This window comes from Aquarana catesbeiana, linkage group LG10, assembly GCF_042186555.1.
Source record: "Aquarana catesbeiana isolate 2022-GZ linkage group LG10, ASM4218655v1, whole genome shotgun sequence".
Classification (NCBI taxonomy): Eukaryota; Metazoa; Chordata; class Amphibia; order Anura; family Ranidae; genus Aquarana; species Aquarana catesbeiana.
Genome location: NC_133333.1, coordinates 138,495,281 through 138,512,572, shown reverse-complemented (window position 1 = coordinate 138,512,572; position 17,292 = coordinate 138,495,281). Strand labels below are relative to the sequence as shown.

Genomic DNA, 17,292 nt, shown 5'->3' with positions numbered 1-17,292 from the left:
ATGGTGAGCTGTACTGGATTTCTGCCAGACATATTGTTTGGTGTTGAGGCCAAATAATTCAATTTTAGTCTCATCTGACCATAACACCCTTTTCCATGTGGCCTCAGAATCTTCAAGTTGCGTTTTGGCTCAGTCATGTCTGCATGTGGCCTTTCTTGAGGAGTGGCTTTTTTCTTGCAACCCTCCCATCAAGCCACATTTGTAGAGAAGTTGTGATATTGTTGTCATGCAATGACCACTCTTTGTCATAAATTCCTGCAACTGCCTCAGAGTTCCTGTAGGCCTCTTGGTAGCCTCTCTGACCAGTTTCCTCCTGGCCCTTTCATCCAGTTTGGAGCAACGTCCTGATGCAGGGAGGGTCTGTGTTGTACCAAATACCTTCCACTGCCTAATAATAGACGTCACTCATTCTAGGAATTGACAAAGCCTTTTACTTTTTTTTGTCCATCCATTTTTTTGTCCATTGCTTGACTTGTGCCTATCCACAACTTTATCCCAGAGAGTGCCTTGTCACCCATAGTTGATTGTTTGCTTCAGTTGCACTATCAGGAACTGAAATACTCCAGGAAAGCTCTTTTCACACTGAGCTAATCAAAATGACTACAGCTGATCACAGTTGACAGAAAGTCAAATGGCTTTGTGTGCATTTGAGAAGGTGATTAGCTACACCTGATGGAGTTTACAAGTCATTTTTAGGAGGGGTGTGATGCCTTCTTCAACTGATTCTGGTTTTTATTCTATACTTATTTTTATTATAAGTTGGTGTTATATCGTTCACTTGGATGCTATAAGTATAAGTGGAACTACAGCTGGATAAAACAAAAACTGTGTCTGTCTTAATTTCAGGCTACAATAAAACAAAATATGATTATTTTAATCCTTAAAATTTTAACATTTGGTGTCCTGCATGATTGTTACTAATACTGGACTTTATATACAACCTAGTTTGGGTAAATATTAATGTCATATAGTTAAAAATCAAAGTCAAAATGTATTTATTATTTTGTGCTAAAAAAATAGCCACCACACGTTGGGGGTCAGAGAAATTTTCCTTTATCAGGGCTTCAGTTAAAATGAGAACCTAGAAAGATACATGGAAAACACTGCGCTAACAAATGAAAACAGAAGGAGCAGCTACATACAGTCTGACAAAAACAATACATATATAGGGCAAAAAATGTAGCGCATAATGAACGTGTATAAGATCAAAACCAAAAACAGTTGTGAAGTAGTGTTTGGAAAAACATGAATGAAAAAGCCAAATGGCAAGTGCTAAACATAAAGTCAATGAGTAAATATAAGTGTAAGGAATATAATGTCCCGCTACACAAGGAAGGTGGATATGTTCCAAAGGGTGATGGTATTCAAATGGTTGTCAGAAGTTAAACTTTGCCACGACTCAACTTATCAACGAGATGGAGCAATCATGAAAAAAATGGTGTGTAGAAACTCTTACCAGATTTAGTGGATTCCCATGTCAGCGACCGGGAATCGCATGAGCAGTGTGCCACCCAGGGCGTGGAAAGGGACGTCTTGTCGCTCGAATCCTCTAGGCTGGAATCTGCATGGATCTCCAGGGGCCGCCAGGCAGGTCCTCACAGTAGACAACCAAGGTATGGATCAGGAGAGCAAGGACGTCATTTATGGAGCTGTAGTGGGCACTTAACCTCATAATAGCGCCTGCAAACCGACCCGAAACAGCCGCTGCCGCTGTGTCTCCAGTGTGAAAGCCCCGAGGGCTTTCACACTGGAGTGGTGCGCTAGCAGGACGGGAAAAAAAGTCCTGCTAGCAGCATCTTCGGATCGGTGAAGGAGCGAAGTATATACCGCTCCTTCACCGCTCCTGCCTATTGAAATCAATGGCACATCGCGGCTATACCGCCAGCACAGCGTCTCTGCAGAGGTGCTTTGCTGTGTTTTTTAACCCTTTCTCGGTAAAACCGCCCCGCTAGTGGCCGAAAGCGCCGCTTACAATAGCGTCATTTTACCGCTGACGCCGCTCCCGCCCCAGTGTGAAAGGGCCCTAATTAGATGTACCCATCAGAGGGTGTGTTAACTCTTCCTCGAATAGTAAGATTTTGTAGCAAAATCAGAGGCACATTGCAAGTGAATGAAAAAGCATTTATGGAATTGAAGATGCTGCAAAAAATGTAATGTACTTGTTTGTTCTGTACTTTTAACTGCAATTTTGCAAGTTGGTGAAACTGTATCAGAAGTGCTTTTTCATATCATTTGTTTCATAGCTTATTTGTTTCAGTTCAGGAGGAATGAGTGTATGTTCAATCCATTTCCTTGCCTTTCCATACCTTTAAAAGCTCCTCATATGCAATAAAGAAAAATCTGCTGTCGTCCTTCATTTCCATCCAGCCTTTGACATGGTCAAACCAAGACCCAAAGAGAGCTGGAAAAATGAATAGAACGTATTAGTCAATAAAGTTACAACATGATAGCATATATAAATAATAATATGCACCTTTGTTAAATCAAGAAATGATAGTTGGATATACTGTAGAGTAGGCTTAAGTGGATGTAACTAATCTTTTTTTCTGGTTCCTTTTGATGTTGTCAAATCACTAAAGGGTGCTGTAGATGGATCGAAATTCAGCCGTTTCAGCAGGGACCAGACAAATTTTGATCCATGTGAGGTCATTGCAGTTTAACAAAAGTTGATCTATTAATTGGCTTCTATTAAATCACCCTGTTGGATAGAAGCCACTAGATCAGCAGCTGCTGCCATAGATGATGGCAGCCCTTTCTGTGTATTCTGATAGCAGGGGCATCTCCCCGCTGTAAGAATACAATAGCACAGCGGGGAGCATTCCCCCATCCACCTCAAATGTATGGATATGGGAATTGCAGTGGCATAGCGTGGGTTGTAAGCGCCCGGGGCAAGACATAAGTAGTTTGCCCCCCTAACCCATGGACTTTTAGCACTCCCCAAGTACCTTCCACTAGTACAGTATTAAGCCCCTTATGGTAAATTTTAGGATTATTCATACATACACTATATTGCCAAAAGTATTGGTATGCCTGCCTTTACACACACACACATGAACTTTAATGACATCCCAGTCTTAGTCCGTAGAGTTTAATATTGAGTAAGCCCTCCCTTTGCAGCTATAACAGCTTCAACTATTCTGGGAAGGCTGTCCACGAGGTTTAGGAGTGTGTCTATGGGAATGTTTGACCAATTATCCAGAAGCGCATTTGTGAGGTCAGGCACTGAAGTTGGGCGAGAAGACCTGGCTTACGCTCTAATTTATTCCAAAGGTGTTCTACTGGGTTGAGGTCAGGACTCTGTGCAGGCCAGTCAAGTTCCTCCACCCCAAACTCGCTCATCCATGTCTATATGGACCTTGCTTCATGCACTGGTGTGCAGTCATATTGGAACAGGAAGGGGCCATCCCCAAACTGTTCCCAACAAAGTTGGGAGCATAAAATTGTCCAAAATGTCTTGGTATGCTGACGCCTTAAGAGTTCCCTTCACTGGAACTAAGGGGCCAAGCCCAACCCCTGAAAGAGAACTCCACACCATAATCCCCGTACACCAAATGATTTGGACCAGTGCACAAAGCAAGGTCCATAAAGACATGGATGAGCGAGTTTGGGGTGGAGGAACTTTTTTTTTCATAGGTGTAGCACGCACCTACTTTTAGGTAGGTGACCTTTCTTGTTAGCTTTCTATATTAGGTAAATTTAGACAGTCTGATGCTATTTGCAGCAGGCCTGTATTGTTTGATTTCTCTATTTGAGTGACAGGTGTTTATGTGTTGGTCTCAGCCAATCATTAATGTGTTTGGTAATCCCGGGACTCTCATATAAAAAGGGGGGGTCACGTGTTGCCCGGGAGTCGGAGTCTGAGCCTAAGTCTGGGGCAGAGTCCAGTCCAGCTCTGAGGAGCAGGAGAGCCAGCCTGGCTCAAAGAGGGGGAGTTGGAGGGTTTTCCCTCCGGGGAGCCAACGGAGCTTCGCCCTAGCGAGAAGAGTGGAGATCCGGTCCTCATGGAGGAACAGATGACATCTTGCCGCGTGTAGTCGTGGATGTCGTAGGCCACCCTGCGGGGAGGAGAATGGGCCACAAAGAGATAAAGGGAACTGAGAAACATTGCGGATGAAGTAGCAACACAGTGGAAGGAAACTGGGCGATTGATCGTTTATGAGTGGCACATGGACTATCCATTACATGAGTGAAAGCCCAAGGGAAAGGTACTGCCAGAGACTGAGGGTTGTTGGTGCACATGTCAATGAGATGGGCAGTGATGGCCTATGACTTTGAGTTCAGCATTGCCCCGGGATTCCAATCAGTCAAGTGGGAGGAGTTATTCAGATTTGCTCTCCTTTAGCTAAACCTGGAAGTACCATGTCGGTGGGAAGTAGTGGTAAAAGGGTAGCGGTGAAGCTGCAAGCACACATGTAGAGATATGGATCGTTCTTTAAAAGTTATCCTGATGAAGAGGTTATTCAGAGTGACTCTTTATCAACTCATTCTCTATTAAATCTACTACCATCGTCCCTGATTGAAGAAATTATTGAGAAATGATTTCTTGATTGTCCGCAATTATGCACAGTTTCTCTTGTATGACTCATGGAAAAAGTGACAATGTAACAGAAGAGCATCTCAAAGAAAATCCTTCTCCCATCCCAGTTTATGTTGATGAATAAAGCATTGAGAAAAAGCATTAAGGACTGTGACTTTTAAATCTATGGGCTGCGAGGGTTGAGCAGTAAACGTGAATTACAGATATAACAATATTCAGCAGCTCCTTTGGGGGTAAGCGCTACATAGGGTTTACAACCGGGGTTCCACTCAAATTTTTAACTTAATCTTACCCCCTTCAGTTAATTGCATAGATGTTCAAATGCCGCACAAAATTTTTTTTTATCGCTGTAATTACCTTTATATTGTACTTAATTGTGGCACTTCCTGTCTCTCCTCCCATGGGAGTAGGCGTGTTTATTGCCTTTCCCCGGCGCCGCAATGTCTCCTGGGAGCTTAGTGTCAGGCTTCCCAAGATTCAGTGCGGGAACAATGATCATGCTTGTGAACAAGCTGTGAATGAACAGCATTCACCGCATCCAGGAAATCAATGCTTGTGGGCTTCACATGCCCACAATCAAGATGGAAACAGCCAGCATCACATTTTTAAAGTTATTCTTCAGTAGGAAAACAGACAGAGGCGGAAATATTACACCCAAACTGTGAGTATTATTTTGGGATTAGCAAAGTGTCTCAATGACCTAAAAAAAAAAAAAAAAGATTGGTCGCCGGACTCCCACTTTAACTAACAGACTTTTGAACTAGTTACAGCAACAGGTTTTTATTCCTTTTGGCATAAAGATTTTACACAAATTAATAAAAGCTGACCGTTGTAAGAATCCCTGTCTGTGTTATATAGTTTGTCTCATCCTTCTAACTGCTGCTTTTGCTGGATATCTTGGTCCATTAAAGGAAGTTGAAAAATAGTAGCCTTACTGGCCAGATTAACAGGTAAAGATAAAGCTTTTGTTTTTGGGTTCAATACTTCTTTAATGATAGGTCTGTTTTAGGATTCAATAAATCTGCACTTAGATGAGCACCTTCTGACATTATCATGTAAAAGATTCAGAGTATGTGGCCACCTAATCTGTCAAAGCACCCACTCCTGCCTGCTCTATGGGCAACCCAGTCACACTGGCAACACTGGTGCCATCCACCTGGAGATCTCTCCCTTCTTCAAGTTCGCCCCCCAACCACTCACACCCCACCTCCCTCTGTACATTAGCATCCATTACAAACCTGAATTTCTGCAATGCGACACATTAGTATAAAAACCAAGCTCGGGTTAGGATGAAATCTGGTATTGCAGTACCATATACAGGGTGAAGTAAGAGTCAACTCATTCACATAATTACACGAGCTTAGCTGACACACAATCACACAATATATAAAGGAATAAGTTAGTGCTTTAAATGTTTTTTTTCCTGCACCTGTCTTTTACTTCAAATTTTTGTAAATTCTTTGTATTGTGTTGTATTGTGTATTCTTTCGCGTCATAAACTCACCATTCCCTTTCACAAAGTCCTCTATCAGTTGTTGAAAATTCTCAGATTCCTTGAAAATGTAAAGAATCTTGGTGAAGTGGAATAAAGAAACAATTATGTCCTTTGGATTCCGCATTGTATATATAATCTGAAAAGAACCAAAAGAATTCCAGATATTTTAGCAATCAAAGGTGCTCTGTTTTCATGTGCCTGTGTTACAAAGCTGGCTTTTAAGGCAGATATTAAAACATAAAAATAAAGGGGAACTAAACTTACTTACTATTATCTGCCCCCTCTTACAGAAAAGCTAAAAAATTGTATTATATGAAACTTGACACATATATGCGCACATGCACCAGGACGTCTGCGAATGTGCACAAATGCTGCCAGCTTGCCAGTCAGCGTTACTGCCTGGCAGCGTTAGTGTGCATGCGCATAAATCTGTCAAGCATGTGTCCCTAACACCGCACAATTGCAGCTTAGTAACGCATATGCACACGTGTTTGAATTTAATCCCCTTCCCGCCGACCTCCTCCCGGCCCTTTAAGACTGCTAAAAGCCAGGAGGGGGGCATTCAGGTAATGTGACCGCTGTGATGAGTGTCACTATGGTCACATGATCAGAAAGCTCCCGGTCACAAGTATGCATCAGGAGCCTGCTGATCCCAGCCAGCTAGACACTCTCAGCATGGTAAGTTGTTTGCACAGGGCCGCATATATGCAAGCGCTCGGCGTAAAGGCCCACCCGCCAAGAGCTAAACTGCTGAATGAATGGCCGACCCCCCTCCTCCACACCACCATCTTTAATCCCTTGGCACCAACCATATATGCTTACTGTTGGTGCCAAGGGATTAAAGGAAGACCAAGATTTCGAGAGGCATAATGAATTCCTGAAAAAATAAATAGAAAGAATTCAGAAGAACCTAAGAATTACAAAACAAGAAAAATTCAAACAAAATATATTAGACTGGGAAAAGGGTGACATGTTTAATTCCCTTGCTGAGAGAAGCCGAAGTAGATCTAGATGTTTTAGGTTGAGAACACGTACTGTATATACTCGAGTATAAGTCGAATTTTTCAGCACATTTATTTGTGCTGAAAGTGCCCCCCTCGACTTATACTCGAGTCAAGCACTTTTCTGCAGCAAAAAATTTCATTTTCTGAACCGAATATGGGTCCCCGTATCTCAGGGCCACTTGGAGCTAGGAACCCCAAATTTGGTGTGCAAACCCAGTGGAACTGGTACCATAACATACCCAAAGCTGGGGTTCCTAGCACCAAGTGGCCCCGAGATACGGGGCCCCAAAATCGGTTCGGAAAATGTCATTCTCTGCTGCAGAAAAGTGCTTGACATTTTCTGAACCGATTTTTGGGGCCCTGTATCTCGGGGCCACTTAGTGCTAGACACCAAATTTGGGGTTCCTAGCACTAAGTGGCCCCGACATACAGGGCCCCAAACTCGGTCAACTGTGTCCATCTGCAGCAATGTCATTTCGGGACCCTTTGGGTTCAGAGACCCCAAATTTTGGCTGCAGCTAGGGGGCATCTAGGAACCCTTAACTACCGAGTTTGAAGTTGGGGAGACCTATGGCTGCAAATGGGCACAGTGAGGCATGCAAATGGGCACAGTGAGGCTGCAAATGGGCATTGTTGACCCTCTTTTCCACTTACAGTAGCTGTGCATTTCTCACCCTCGTCTTATACTCAGGTCAATAAGTTTTTCCCATTTTTTGGTGGTAAATTAGGGCCTCGACTTATACTCGGATCGACTTATACTCGTGTATATACGGTACTCCCTTTAAACAGACACAGTCCTTGTCAGACAGTGAAAATGATAATGCAGAAAAATTGGTTACTTTATTAGAAGGAGTAGAGATAAAAGAGACCAGCCCGAACCCATAAACTATAATGACCAAAAAACACAAGGGAAAAGAAGGAGGACACGATTTAATGGACGAAAAAGGAAAAGGAATAGAGGTAAATGGAAATTAGAGAAGTACTCGACAAAGAAATCGGAGGAAATATTAGATAATGAAACTAAGGAGCCTGTAATACATAATATGAAGGTGGTAAACTTGTCTGATTTTCAGTTGAATGAGCATCGCATCCAGTTATTACAAAGAGGGCTATCCTTCTCCCCAACATCTTCAATAAATGAATTTGAAGTCTTTAAAGACCTAATTATGTTTTTGCAAAACGTTTTCATTTTGGCATGAAAGGAGGGACTCTACTTTGGGCCCCAATCTGGAGAAAACATTGGATGAGGGGGACAAAAAAGCCCTGAATAATCTAATTTCCCTTCTGGATGAGAACATAGATAGCGAAACGGATGAAGAAGATATTGAACCGGTTAGACAACCTTCTAATATTCGTATCCGGTCTACTAAAATGCCATCTCTCTCTAAGCATAAATGGCTGAGCCTCTTCCTTGACTTAGATCTGGAAAAGGTCAATTGGAACTGGCGTTGTATTGATAATTTGTCAATAGAGGAACGTAAGGCCCTTAAAGAATTAGACAAGGCCCCAAACCTAGTAATAAAGAAGATCGATAAGGGTGGTAATGTGGTTCTCCTGAGTGATACTACCACCTATAGAAGTCTCATGGGATACCCATTTCCCGCACTTGTGGATGCATTAAATTCTAAATTAAACCTAGGGTTAGAAACAGGATTGATCTCTAAATAAGAAGCTGAGTACCTGCTAGTAGGAGATTATAATATTCTAACTTTTTATATTATCCCTAAACTACACAAATCTTTACAAAAGTCCCCCGGAAGATTGATTGTGTATGCGATTAAGGGTCTGCTTGAAAAAATAGGGAAATATGTGGATTCACTAATTAAGGAAATGCTTAACCATCTTCCCTCCTTTGTTAAAGATACCAGTTGAATAGGGATGAGCTTCCAGTTCGAGTCGAACTCATGTTTGACTCGAACATTGGCTGTTTACCACTTCTCCGAACAGCGAACAATTTGGGGTGTTCGTGGCAAATTCGAAAGCCGCGGAACACCCTTTAAAAGTCTATAGGAGATATCAAAAGTGCTAATTTTAAAGTCTTATATGCATGGTATTGTCATAAAAAGTGTTTGGGGACCTGGGTCCTGCCCCAGGGGACATGGATCAATGCAAAAAAAAGTTTTAAAAACAGCCGTTTTTTCAGGAGCAGTGATTTTAACAATGCTTAAAGTCAAACAATAAAAGTGTAATATTCCTTTAAATTTCGTATCTGGGGGGTGTCTATAGTATGCTTGTAAAGGGGCGCATGTTTGCCGTGTTTAGAACAGTCTGACAGCAAAATGACATTTTAAAGGAAAAAAGTCATTTAAAACTACTCGTGGCTATTAATGAATTGCCAGTCCGACAATACACATAAAAGTTCATTGATAAAAACTGCATGGGATTTCCCCACAGGGGAACCCCGCGCCAAAGTTAAAAAAAAAAAATGACGTAGGGGTCCCCCTCAAAATTCATACCAGACCCTTCAGGTCTGGTATGGATTTTAAGGGGAACCCCGTGCCAAAATTTAAAAAAAAATGGCGTGGGGTCCCCCCAAAAATCCATACCAGGCCGCAGGAAAAGAGGGGGGACTAGAGAGCGCCCCCCCCCTCCTGAACCGTACCAGGCCACATGCCCTCAACATTGGGAGGGTGCTTTGGGGTAGCCCACCAAAGCACCTTGTCCCCATGTTGATGAGGACAAGGGCCTCATCCCCACAACCCTTGGCCGGTGGTTGTGGGGGTCTGCGGGCGGGGGGCTTATCGGAATCTGGAAGCCTCCTTTAACAAGGGGACTCCCAGATCCCGGCCCCCCCTGTGTGAAATGGTAAGGGGGTACAAAAGTACCCCTACCATTTCACAAAAAAACTGTCAAAAATTTTAAAAATGACAAGAGACAGTTTTTGACATTTCCTTTATTTAAAGTCTTCTTTTTTCCATCTTCTATCTTCTTTCTTCTTTCTTCTATCTTTCTTCGGTTTCTTCCTCCATCTTCTTCTTCCTCCGATCCTCTGCTTCTTTCTCCGGTGTTCTCGTCCGGCATCTCCCTCCGCAGAATCTTCTTCTCTTCATCTTCTTATCTTCATCTTCTTTTCGGGCCGCTCCAAATCCATGATTGGATGGAAGGCTCCCGCTGTGTGACGCTTCTCTCTTCATCTTTTTCTCTTCATCTTTTTCTCTTCACCTTCTTGTCTTCATCTTCTTGTCTTCATCTTCTTTTCGGACCGCTCCGCATCCATGATTGGATGGAAGGCTCCCGCTGTGTGACGCATCTCTCTTCATCTTTTTCTCTTCATCTTCTTCTCTTCATCTTCTTGTCTTCATCGTCTTGTCTTCATCTTCTTTTCGGGCTGCTCCGCATCCATGATGGCATGGAGGGAGGCTCCCGCTGTGTGACGTTTCTCCTCTTCTGACGGTTCTTAAATAACAGGGGGGGGGGGGCGGAGCCACCCGGTGACCCCCGCCCCCCTCTGACGCACAGGGACTTGACGGGGACTTCCCTGTGGCATTCCCCGTGACGTCAGAGGGGCAGGTGACCCTCATTTTAATAAAAGACTTGCACAGTGTGGTACCTATAATGCCTATAATAGACGGGCTGGCAGTGGCCACTGTAAAAGAAGTGGCAGGATCCAGGTTGTTTTACAGTTTAGAAAGGGGCAGATTACACATCACAAGCACTGTGCTGTTTAATCTGCTTTAAGGGAACAGGATCTGTATTTCATCTTTTTTTGGGTTAACTAAAAAGTTGGAGCACCCAAGAATTATCACCAAAGATGGCTCCCAGTGGCATCAAGTCAAGACCATTTTCGAAAAAGCATTGGCACATTTTAACCAGATCTCTGCTTATTGTGGTTATAGTGGGACTGCAACCACTAATAACCCCACGTAGAGCCCATAATCTTAATGATATCTTGGTTTACTCTGAGTACCAGAGAACTCCAACTAAAAATTGGTTGACTGATCTCACTCCTATCTTCGGGATGCATGCTTGTGGACACTGCCACATTTGTAAATATGTCCATAAAACCGAATGGTTTACCAATCTTGACGTGACAAAGAGCTTCAAGATCCACAAATTCATTAACTGCTCTATGACTAGAGTAGTATATATGCTATACTGCCCAAGCAATAAGGCCTATGTGGGCAAAACGAAGAGACCACTTTGTGTTAGAATTGGTGAACACGTAAAAAGTATTAAAAAAAAAGTATGGTGAGCCTCCGCTGGCAGTGCATTTTGCCCAGTTTCATCAGGGCAACCCCAGTGGTTTAAGAGTGAAGGGCATATACAGTGGATTTTATCCCTGATGTCCTTACACAGCTCTCTGATCTTGGCCATTGTGGAGAGGTTGGAGTTTGTTTGATTGAGTGTGTGGACAGGTGTCTTTTATACATGTAACGAGTTCATACAGTTAATGAGTGGAGAACAGGAGGACTTCTTAAAGATAAAACAACAGGTCTGTGAGAGCCGGAATTCTTACTGGTTGATTGTGATCAAATACTTATGTCATGCAATAAAATGCAAATTAATTACTTAAAAATCATACAATGTGATTTTCTGGATTTTTGTTTTAGATTTCGTCTCTCACAGTTGAAGAGTACCTATGATAAAAATACAGACCTCTACCTGCTTTGTAAGTAGGAAAACCTGCAAAACCGGCAGTTTATCAAATACTTGTTCTTCCCACTGTGTGTTCTAAATTTACTTACTAGAAGAGGTGATTTTGATACCATCCTTCAACAGAAGGAAAAAATGTGAATTTATAGACCCGGAACTTTAATTCCCAATGGCCTCAACAATGAATGTAGTTTATAACCCTTCCTGGAGGACCTTCAACTGGTACTCAATAGTTGGATAATTACTTGCCAGATGCCCCCAGTAGAGCATCTCTTTAAGATGGGCTTGCCCCTTTTTGTTCATTTATCCCCTATTGTTTTGGCTATTTATGTAAGTTCTGTGTCCACTCCCTCCTGTCATGAAAAGCCCTCTTGCAAATATCTCAGCAAACTGAAGTTCAAAGGAATGCCTGTGCATAGAAGCGCCACCCAGTGATCGCGTGCGCACAATAGCGCGCACGGGCGCAGGCGTATGGGCAATAGCGCCAATAGCGGCGCGCGGGTGCGCGTGCCCCCTGTAACAACACTTGGCGCCAAGATAGGCTATTTAAAGGGGACTGTTCAACTGCTGCCTTGCTGTCCGGTCTACAGCGTTCCTGAAGACCCCTACTGCCCTGTTACTTTGTACCCTGCATTTGCTGCCTGATACCTGTTGGACTGTTCCTGACTACTCAGTTTGCTGCCTGCCCTGATCTCAGCTTTTGGACTTTGACTACTCTGTTTACTGCCTGCCCTGATCTCAGCTTTTGGACTTGACTACTCTCCTGGATTTACCTTCTGTACCTGATCTGCCCGCCTGTGTTTGACCCGGCTTGCCTGTACCCTGCTGTCTACATCCTGCTGCTGGACTACAAGACACCTCCCTGCTGTCTACAGCCTGCTGCTGGACTACAAGACACCTCCCTGCTGTCCACATCCTGCTGCTGGACTACAAGACACCTTCCTGCTGTCTACATCCTGCTACTGGACTACAAGACACCTCCCTGCTGTCTACATCCTGCTGCTGGACTACAAGACAACTCCCTGCTGTCAACATCCTGCTGCCGGTCTACAAGACACCTCCCTGCTGTCTTCATCCTGCTGCCAGACTACAGGACACCTCCCAGCTGACTACCTGGTTCAGCTCTCTGCTCCAGCCTTCCAGTCAGGCACTTGTGCCCCTTCGCACTCTCGAGCCCCTGTCATCACTACCAGGGGTTCCCGAGTCGGAGGTATACGAGAGACCGTTCCCTGCATTCTGGGCTTTACTTACCAGGTACGTGACACCTCATTTTTGCTGTAAATTACAAGAATTGTCCGTAGTTAGAATCACCAATATATTTGATCTGTAAGCACTTTTAGCTATAATAGCGTGATGCATAGTTGCCAACATTGAAAAAAAAATATGTGGGACACTTTTTTGGCTGTAGGCGGAGCCGTACAAAAATCAGGGGGCGGGGCATTCGTTTGTAGGCGTGGCTTAGCAAAAAATACATAAGTGCGGCACGTGAAGCGAGCCGCGGCGAAAAATGGGCGTGGCTTGCGTGAACGTGGATGTGGCTTAAATGGGCGTGGCTCAAGAGGGTGTGGTTAGAGTCTGAGATGAATGAGGGATGGAGAGGCAAAGGGGGAGAAGGAAAGGGGGAGAGGGGAATGACGAGACAGCAGCCCCAGATCCTACACAATAGAAATATGTGTATTCTAGAAAGTTTAACAATCAGCAGATAAAGATACTCCAAACGCCTGGTGTTAACGCTTCAATCATCCCGGCACCATAGTTGTTATGGTGTCAGGATGATTGAAGCGTATTATTTCTATTATTACATTGTAATAAAAAAATTAAATCATTCAACTCACCATAATGCCGAATCAGTGGGATCCCTGAGCGTGTCACTAGCCACGTCGCCTGCCACCAGCAGAGTCTGTCCTTGCATCAGGTGCAAAGACAGAGTCTGTCCTTGCATCAGGTGCCACCAGCAGAGTCTGTCCTTGCATCAGGTGCCCCCGCCAGAGTCTGTCCTTGCATCAGGTGCCCCCGCCAGAGTCTGTATAGACCCCCTCTATGCAGACCCCCTCCATCAGTGCAGATCCCCTCCATCAGTGCAGACCCCCCTCAGTGCAGCCCCCCTCTATTAGTGCAGCCCCCCTCAGTGCAGCTCCCCTCTATTAGTGCAGCCCCCCTCAGTGCAGCCCCCCTCTATTAGTGCAGACCCCTTCTATTCTTGCAGACCCCCCCTCAGTGCAGCCCCCCCTCAGTTAGTGCAGCCTCCCCCTCAGTGCAGCCCCCCTCAGTTAGTGCAGCCCCCCCTCAGTTAGTGCAGCCCCCCCTCAGTTAGTGCAGCCCCCCCTCAGTTAGTGCAGCCCCCCCTGTTAGTGCAGCACCCCCTCAATGCAGCCCGGCCCCCGCTCAATGCAGGAGCGGCCGGTGTTCTGCCGAGAAAGTTCCACTCGGCAATGGAGGACCCCCTGTACTGCGCAGGCGCAGCGCTTGCGCAGTACGGGGCTGGGAGCTTTCAGCAAGACACGGCGACGACGCCGTGTCTTCTGCTCGCTTCAGTGGAGAGGGGAGAGGCCGCACAGCTAAAGAAGGCGCTTCATTGGCTGCATGGATCGAGCCCCCTTCCCCTCTCCACTGAACACTAGAGGAAGAGAGAGCGGCGGCGCCGGCCACCATTTTGCTGGAGCCCGCTGCTCCAAAAAAAATAAAAAATACCAACATTCCCGATTTTCCTTATGGAAAATCCAGATTCGAGACACTCTCCAATTGGGACGAGGGTCCCAAAATCGGGATTGTCCCGGGAAAATCGGGACTGTTGGCAACTATGCGTGATGAATATGGAGGAGAAGTGTTAATGCATGGCATCTTGTGGTGAAAATGCATTTCTACATTGAGTAAATGGTATTAAAAGATGATGCAGGTAAACCCCTGCTCGCTCTGAGGAAGCTAGTGGTGATTGGCTAACGACTGTACCAGATATTGTTTTTGTTTATTCCATGGTGGTATGGTTGACACAGCCAAGACAGCAAACCTTGCATTGTCTGTTGTCTGAAATTCATTACTGCGTGTGTTGATCCAGGGAATCCTTTTTATTCTTTCATGTTATTTATGTCATAAAAACCCTGCCTGTCAGCAGTTTTGTCAAAAGTGAGTTTAATACCACATACCCAGTTTGGATATAGGTACCTTTTAAAGGTAAGTAAATGCTAGCTTTAACTTTTGTACAGTTCCTAAGGCAGTAATTTAGATTTCAAAGCATATATAATAGTCAGGTTGTCTCATACCCACCTTTGCTTTGGATTTGAAAAACGATTTTGCAAATAAGTGGTGGGGGAGGTGGGAGGATATAATTCTTGGCTGGGTAAGTTTTTCTTCTTGTTCTTGAAATTCAACAGTCTCTTGCCATGGTGCTCTTTCAAAGCTTGGTATACTCTGACATATTGTTGCATCCCCATTGTGTTTGATTAAACTCAAGATCTCTATCATCCAATTTGTACCTGTAAACAATCCAAACACAATCTATATGGATAACAAAAAAAAGCCTGTGGGGATGATTTACTAAAACTGGACTGTGCAAAATATGATGCAGCTCTACATAGAAACCAATCAGCTTCCAGATTATATTGTCAAAGCTGAACTGAACAAGCTGAAGTTAGAAGCTGATTGGCTATCATGCACAGCTGCACCAAATTCTGAGAATTCCAGTTTTATTAAATCTTCTGCATTGTGTTATATAGTGAATCTTGGAGGATTGCATCCACACTCCCACAGATTTAAAAGGATTTCAGCTAAGTTAGAGTTACCTAAGATCAGTTTACAAATAATGATGCACAGTGACCAACAGTGATTGTATGTAAGCGGAGTCTTATTTTAATTAGGGGTGGGACATTCATTTTTAGGCGTGGCTTGGCTGAGCTTAGCATTAAGATAAAAAGCCTTCTGTGGGCAGCAGCCTCTCCAACACCCCCTAATACCTACCTGAGCCCCATCTCTGTCCAGCGATTTCCACGAGTCCCTCGGCCGTCCGAGACTCTCCCTCCTGATTGACTGAGATACAGCAGCAGTGTCATTGGCTCCTGCGGCTGTCAATCAAAGTCAGTTAGCCAAGCAGGAGAGGGGGGGGGCAAACGGGGGGATCCAAGTTCACCAGCAGTCCCTACGAGGGTGTGCTACATATACATTCTCTGCCTTATAAATATTGTATGGAAAAACAATAATCCCACTTTTTATGGAAAAAGTGACAGTGGAACATGTGCCGCCTCTGCAGGACATAGAAAGTGCATTTGTGTATTCAGCCTGTGTTGTTTTCAGGTTAAGTGTCGGTTCACATTGGGGTGACTTGTCAGTCCATTAAGTGCAATGGAACTGTTCTAATCTTAGAAAAAGGTTCCTGCACTACTTGGGAGTGACTATGGAGCATCTTGCATTGACTTCTATTAAAGAAGTCGCTTGCAAGCCATGCCGAAGTTGTGCTGTGTGGGGTGGCTTCAGAGTCGGGCAGCTTTGAAGCCGCCCCAGGGTAAACCAAGCCTAATTGTTTTCATTATGTTGCCACCTTGTAAACATTTTTTGTTTTTTATGTTATTTTCTGTATTTCCTTTTCCTGAGTGTGGGCTTGTGTATTGCATCCTTCCTCCTACAAGAAACACACTGGGGCTAGGAAAGGCCAATACTCCTTTTTGATCACCTAAACGACTACTACATCAATCTACAGCATTTTATTGTAATGCCACAGCTTTCTGCATGCAATAAAGTCATTCATGGATTTTGCGTGTTTGCCTGTCAATTCAGTTATTTGACGAAGACTTTCTGCAGTCAGTGTCTCTACTATATACAGACCAATCATAGAGGTCTTAGAAAGGGATAGTCACTAATACAACAATTGGAATCAGAATAGAACTGCTTTCTCTAGTCTGCAGTAACAAAATCATTCTGTAGTGAAACTCCAAGAGTCTTGATGATGACATGTAGTGGCAATTCAGTGTAACTATTTATATATTTGTTAATGGTATAATCTAGCTTCCCTGTATGTAGGGGAAGCTGGACAAGAAGTTTTCTTCTTTTTTTTTTTTCTATGAGAAATCATACTTACCTACTGTAGGTGGATGCAGCATCGGTCCGAGGCTGTATCTGTCCCACACTGGCTCCAAGACTCAGAACTGAGCAATCAAAACTGCTAATTGCTCAGTTCTCACTGCTCTATGTACAGAAAGCTGGTGACTGTCAATCATCGGCTCTCTGCTCTGCCCCCCTGCGCTCACTGGAGCTCTGGGATGTGGAGGGGGTGGGAATGGCTGGCTCAGGCTCTCAGTGGCTCACTGAGAGGCTGAGCCAGGTGCTGGCCAGGCTTGGAAAAGATCACGACCATATGGCTCTGTAACGTCAGCGGACAGCAGGTTTCAGCCCACTGTCTGCTGAAAACGGGTCACAGGAGTGCAGAATGAACTGCACTCCAGTGATGCACAGGAGAGCTTTGGCTGTACTTTTCCTTTTTAATTTAGTCCTTAGACAGACCCACCCCTTCTTCATGCTCACTCAGTAAGCTGCCAACTATCTTAGCAGGCAAAAGACTGAGAAGATTATTGTCTCTTTACACTTCAAGTGACTGGTCCAATGTACTGCATTTTAAGAAGTATAGCTATGTTGGATTAAACTGCCATGTTTTTTTTGGAGAGTTGAGCTGCCTT

At 44.2% G+C, this 17,292-nt stretch overlaps 1 protein-coding gene across 2 annotated transcripts in view; it reads right to left on the bottom strand.

The window, feature by feature from the left end:
• The window catches only part of LOC141110919 (sulfotransferase 2B1-like), a 142,870-nt gene that overhangs the window by 83,785 nt on the left and 41,793 nt on the right, over window positions 1-17,292 (bottom strand). For both annotated transcript variants that reach the window (XM_073602711.1, XM_073602712.1), the window contains exons 3-5: window positions 14,894-15,102; window positions 6,042-6,168; window positions 2,307-2,401 (exon numbers count right to left, since the gene is read on the bottom strand). In XM_073602711.1, the coding sequence (XP_073458812.1) occupies window positions 2,307-2,401; window positions 6,042-6,168; window positions 14,894-15,102 (431 nt within the window). The remainder of the gene's footprint in view (window positions 1-2,306; window positions 2,402-6,041; window positions 6,169-14,893; window positions 15,103-17,292) is intronic.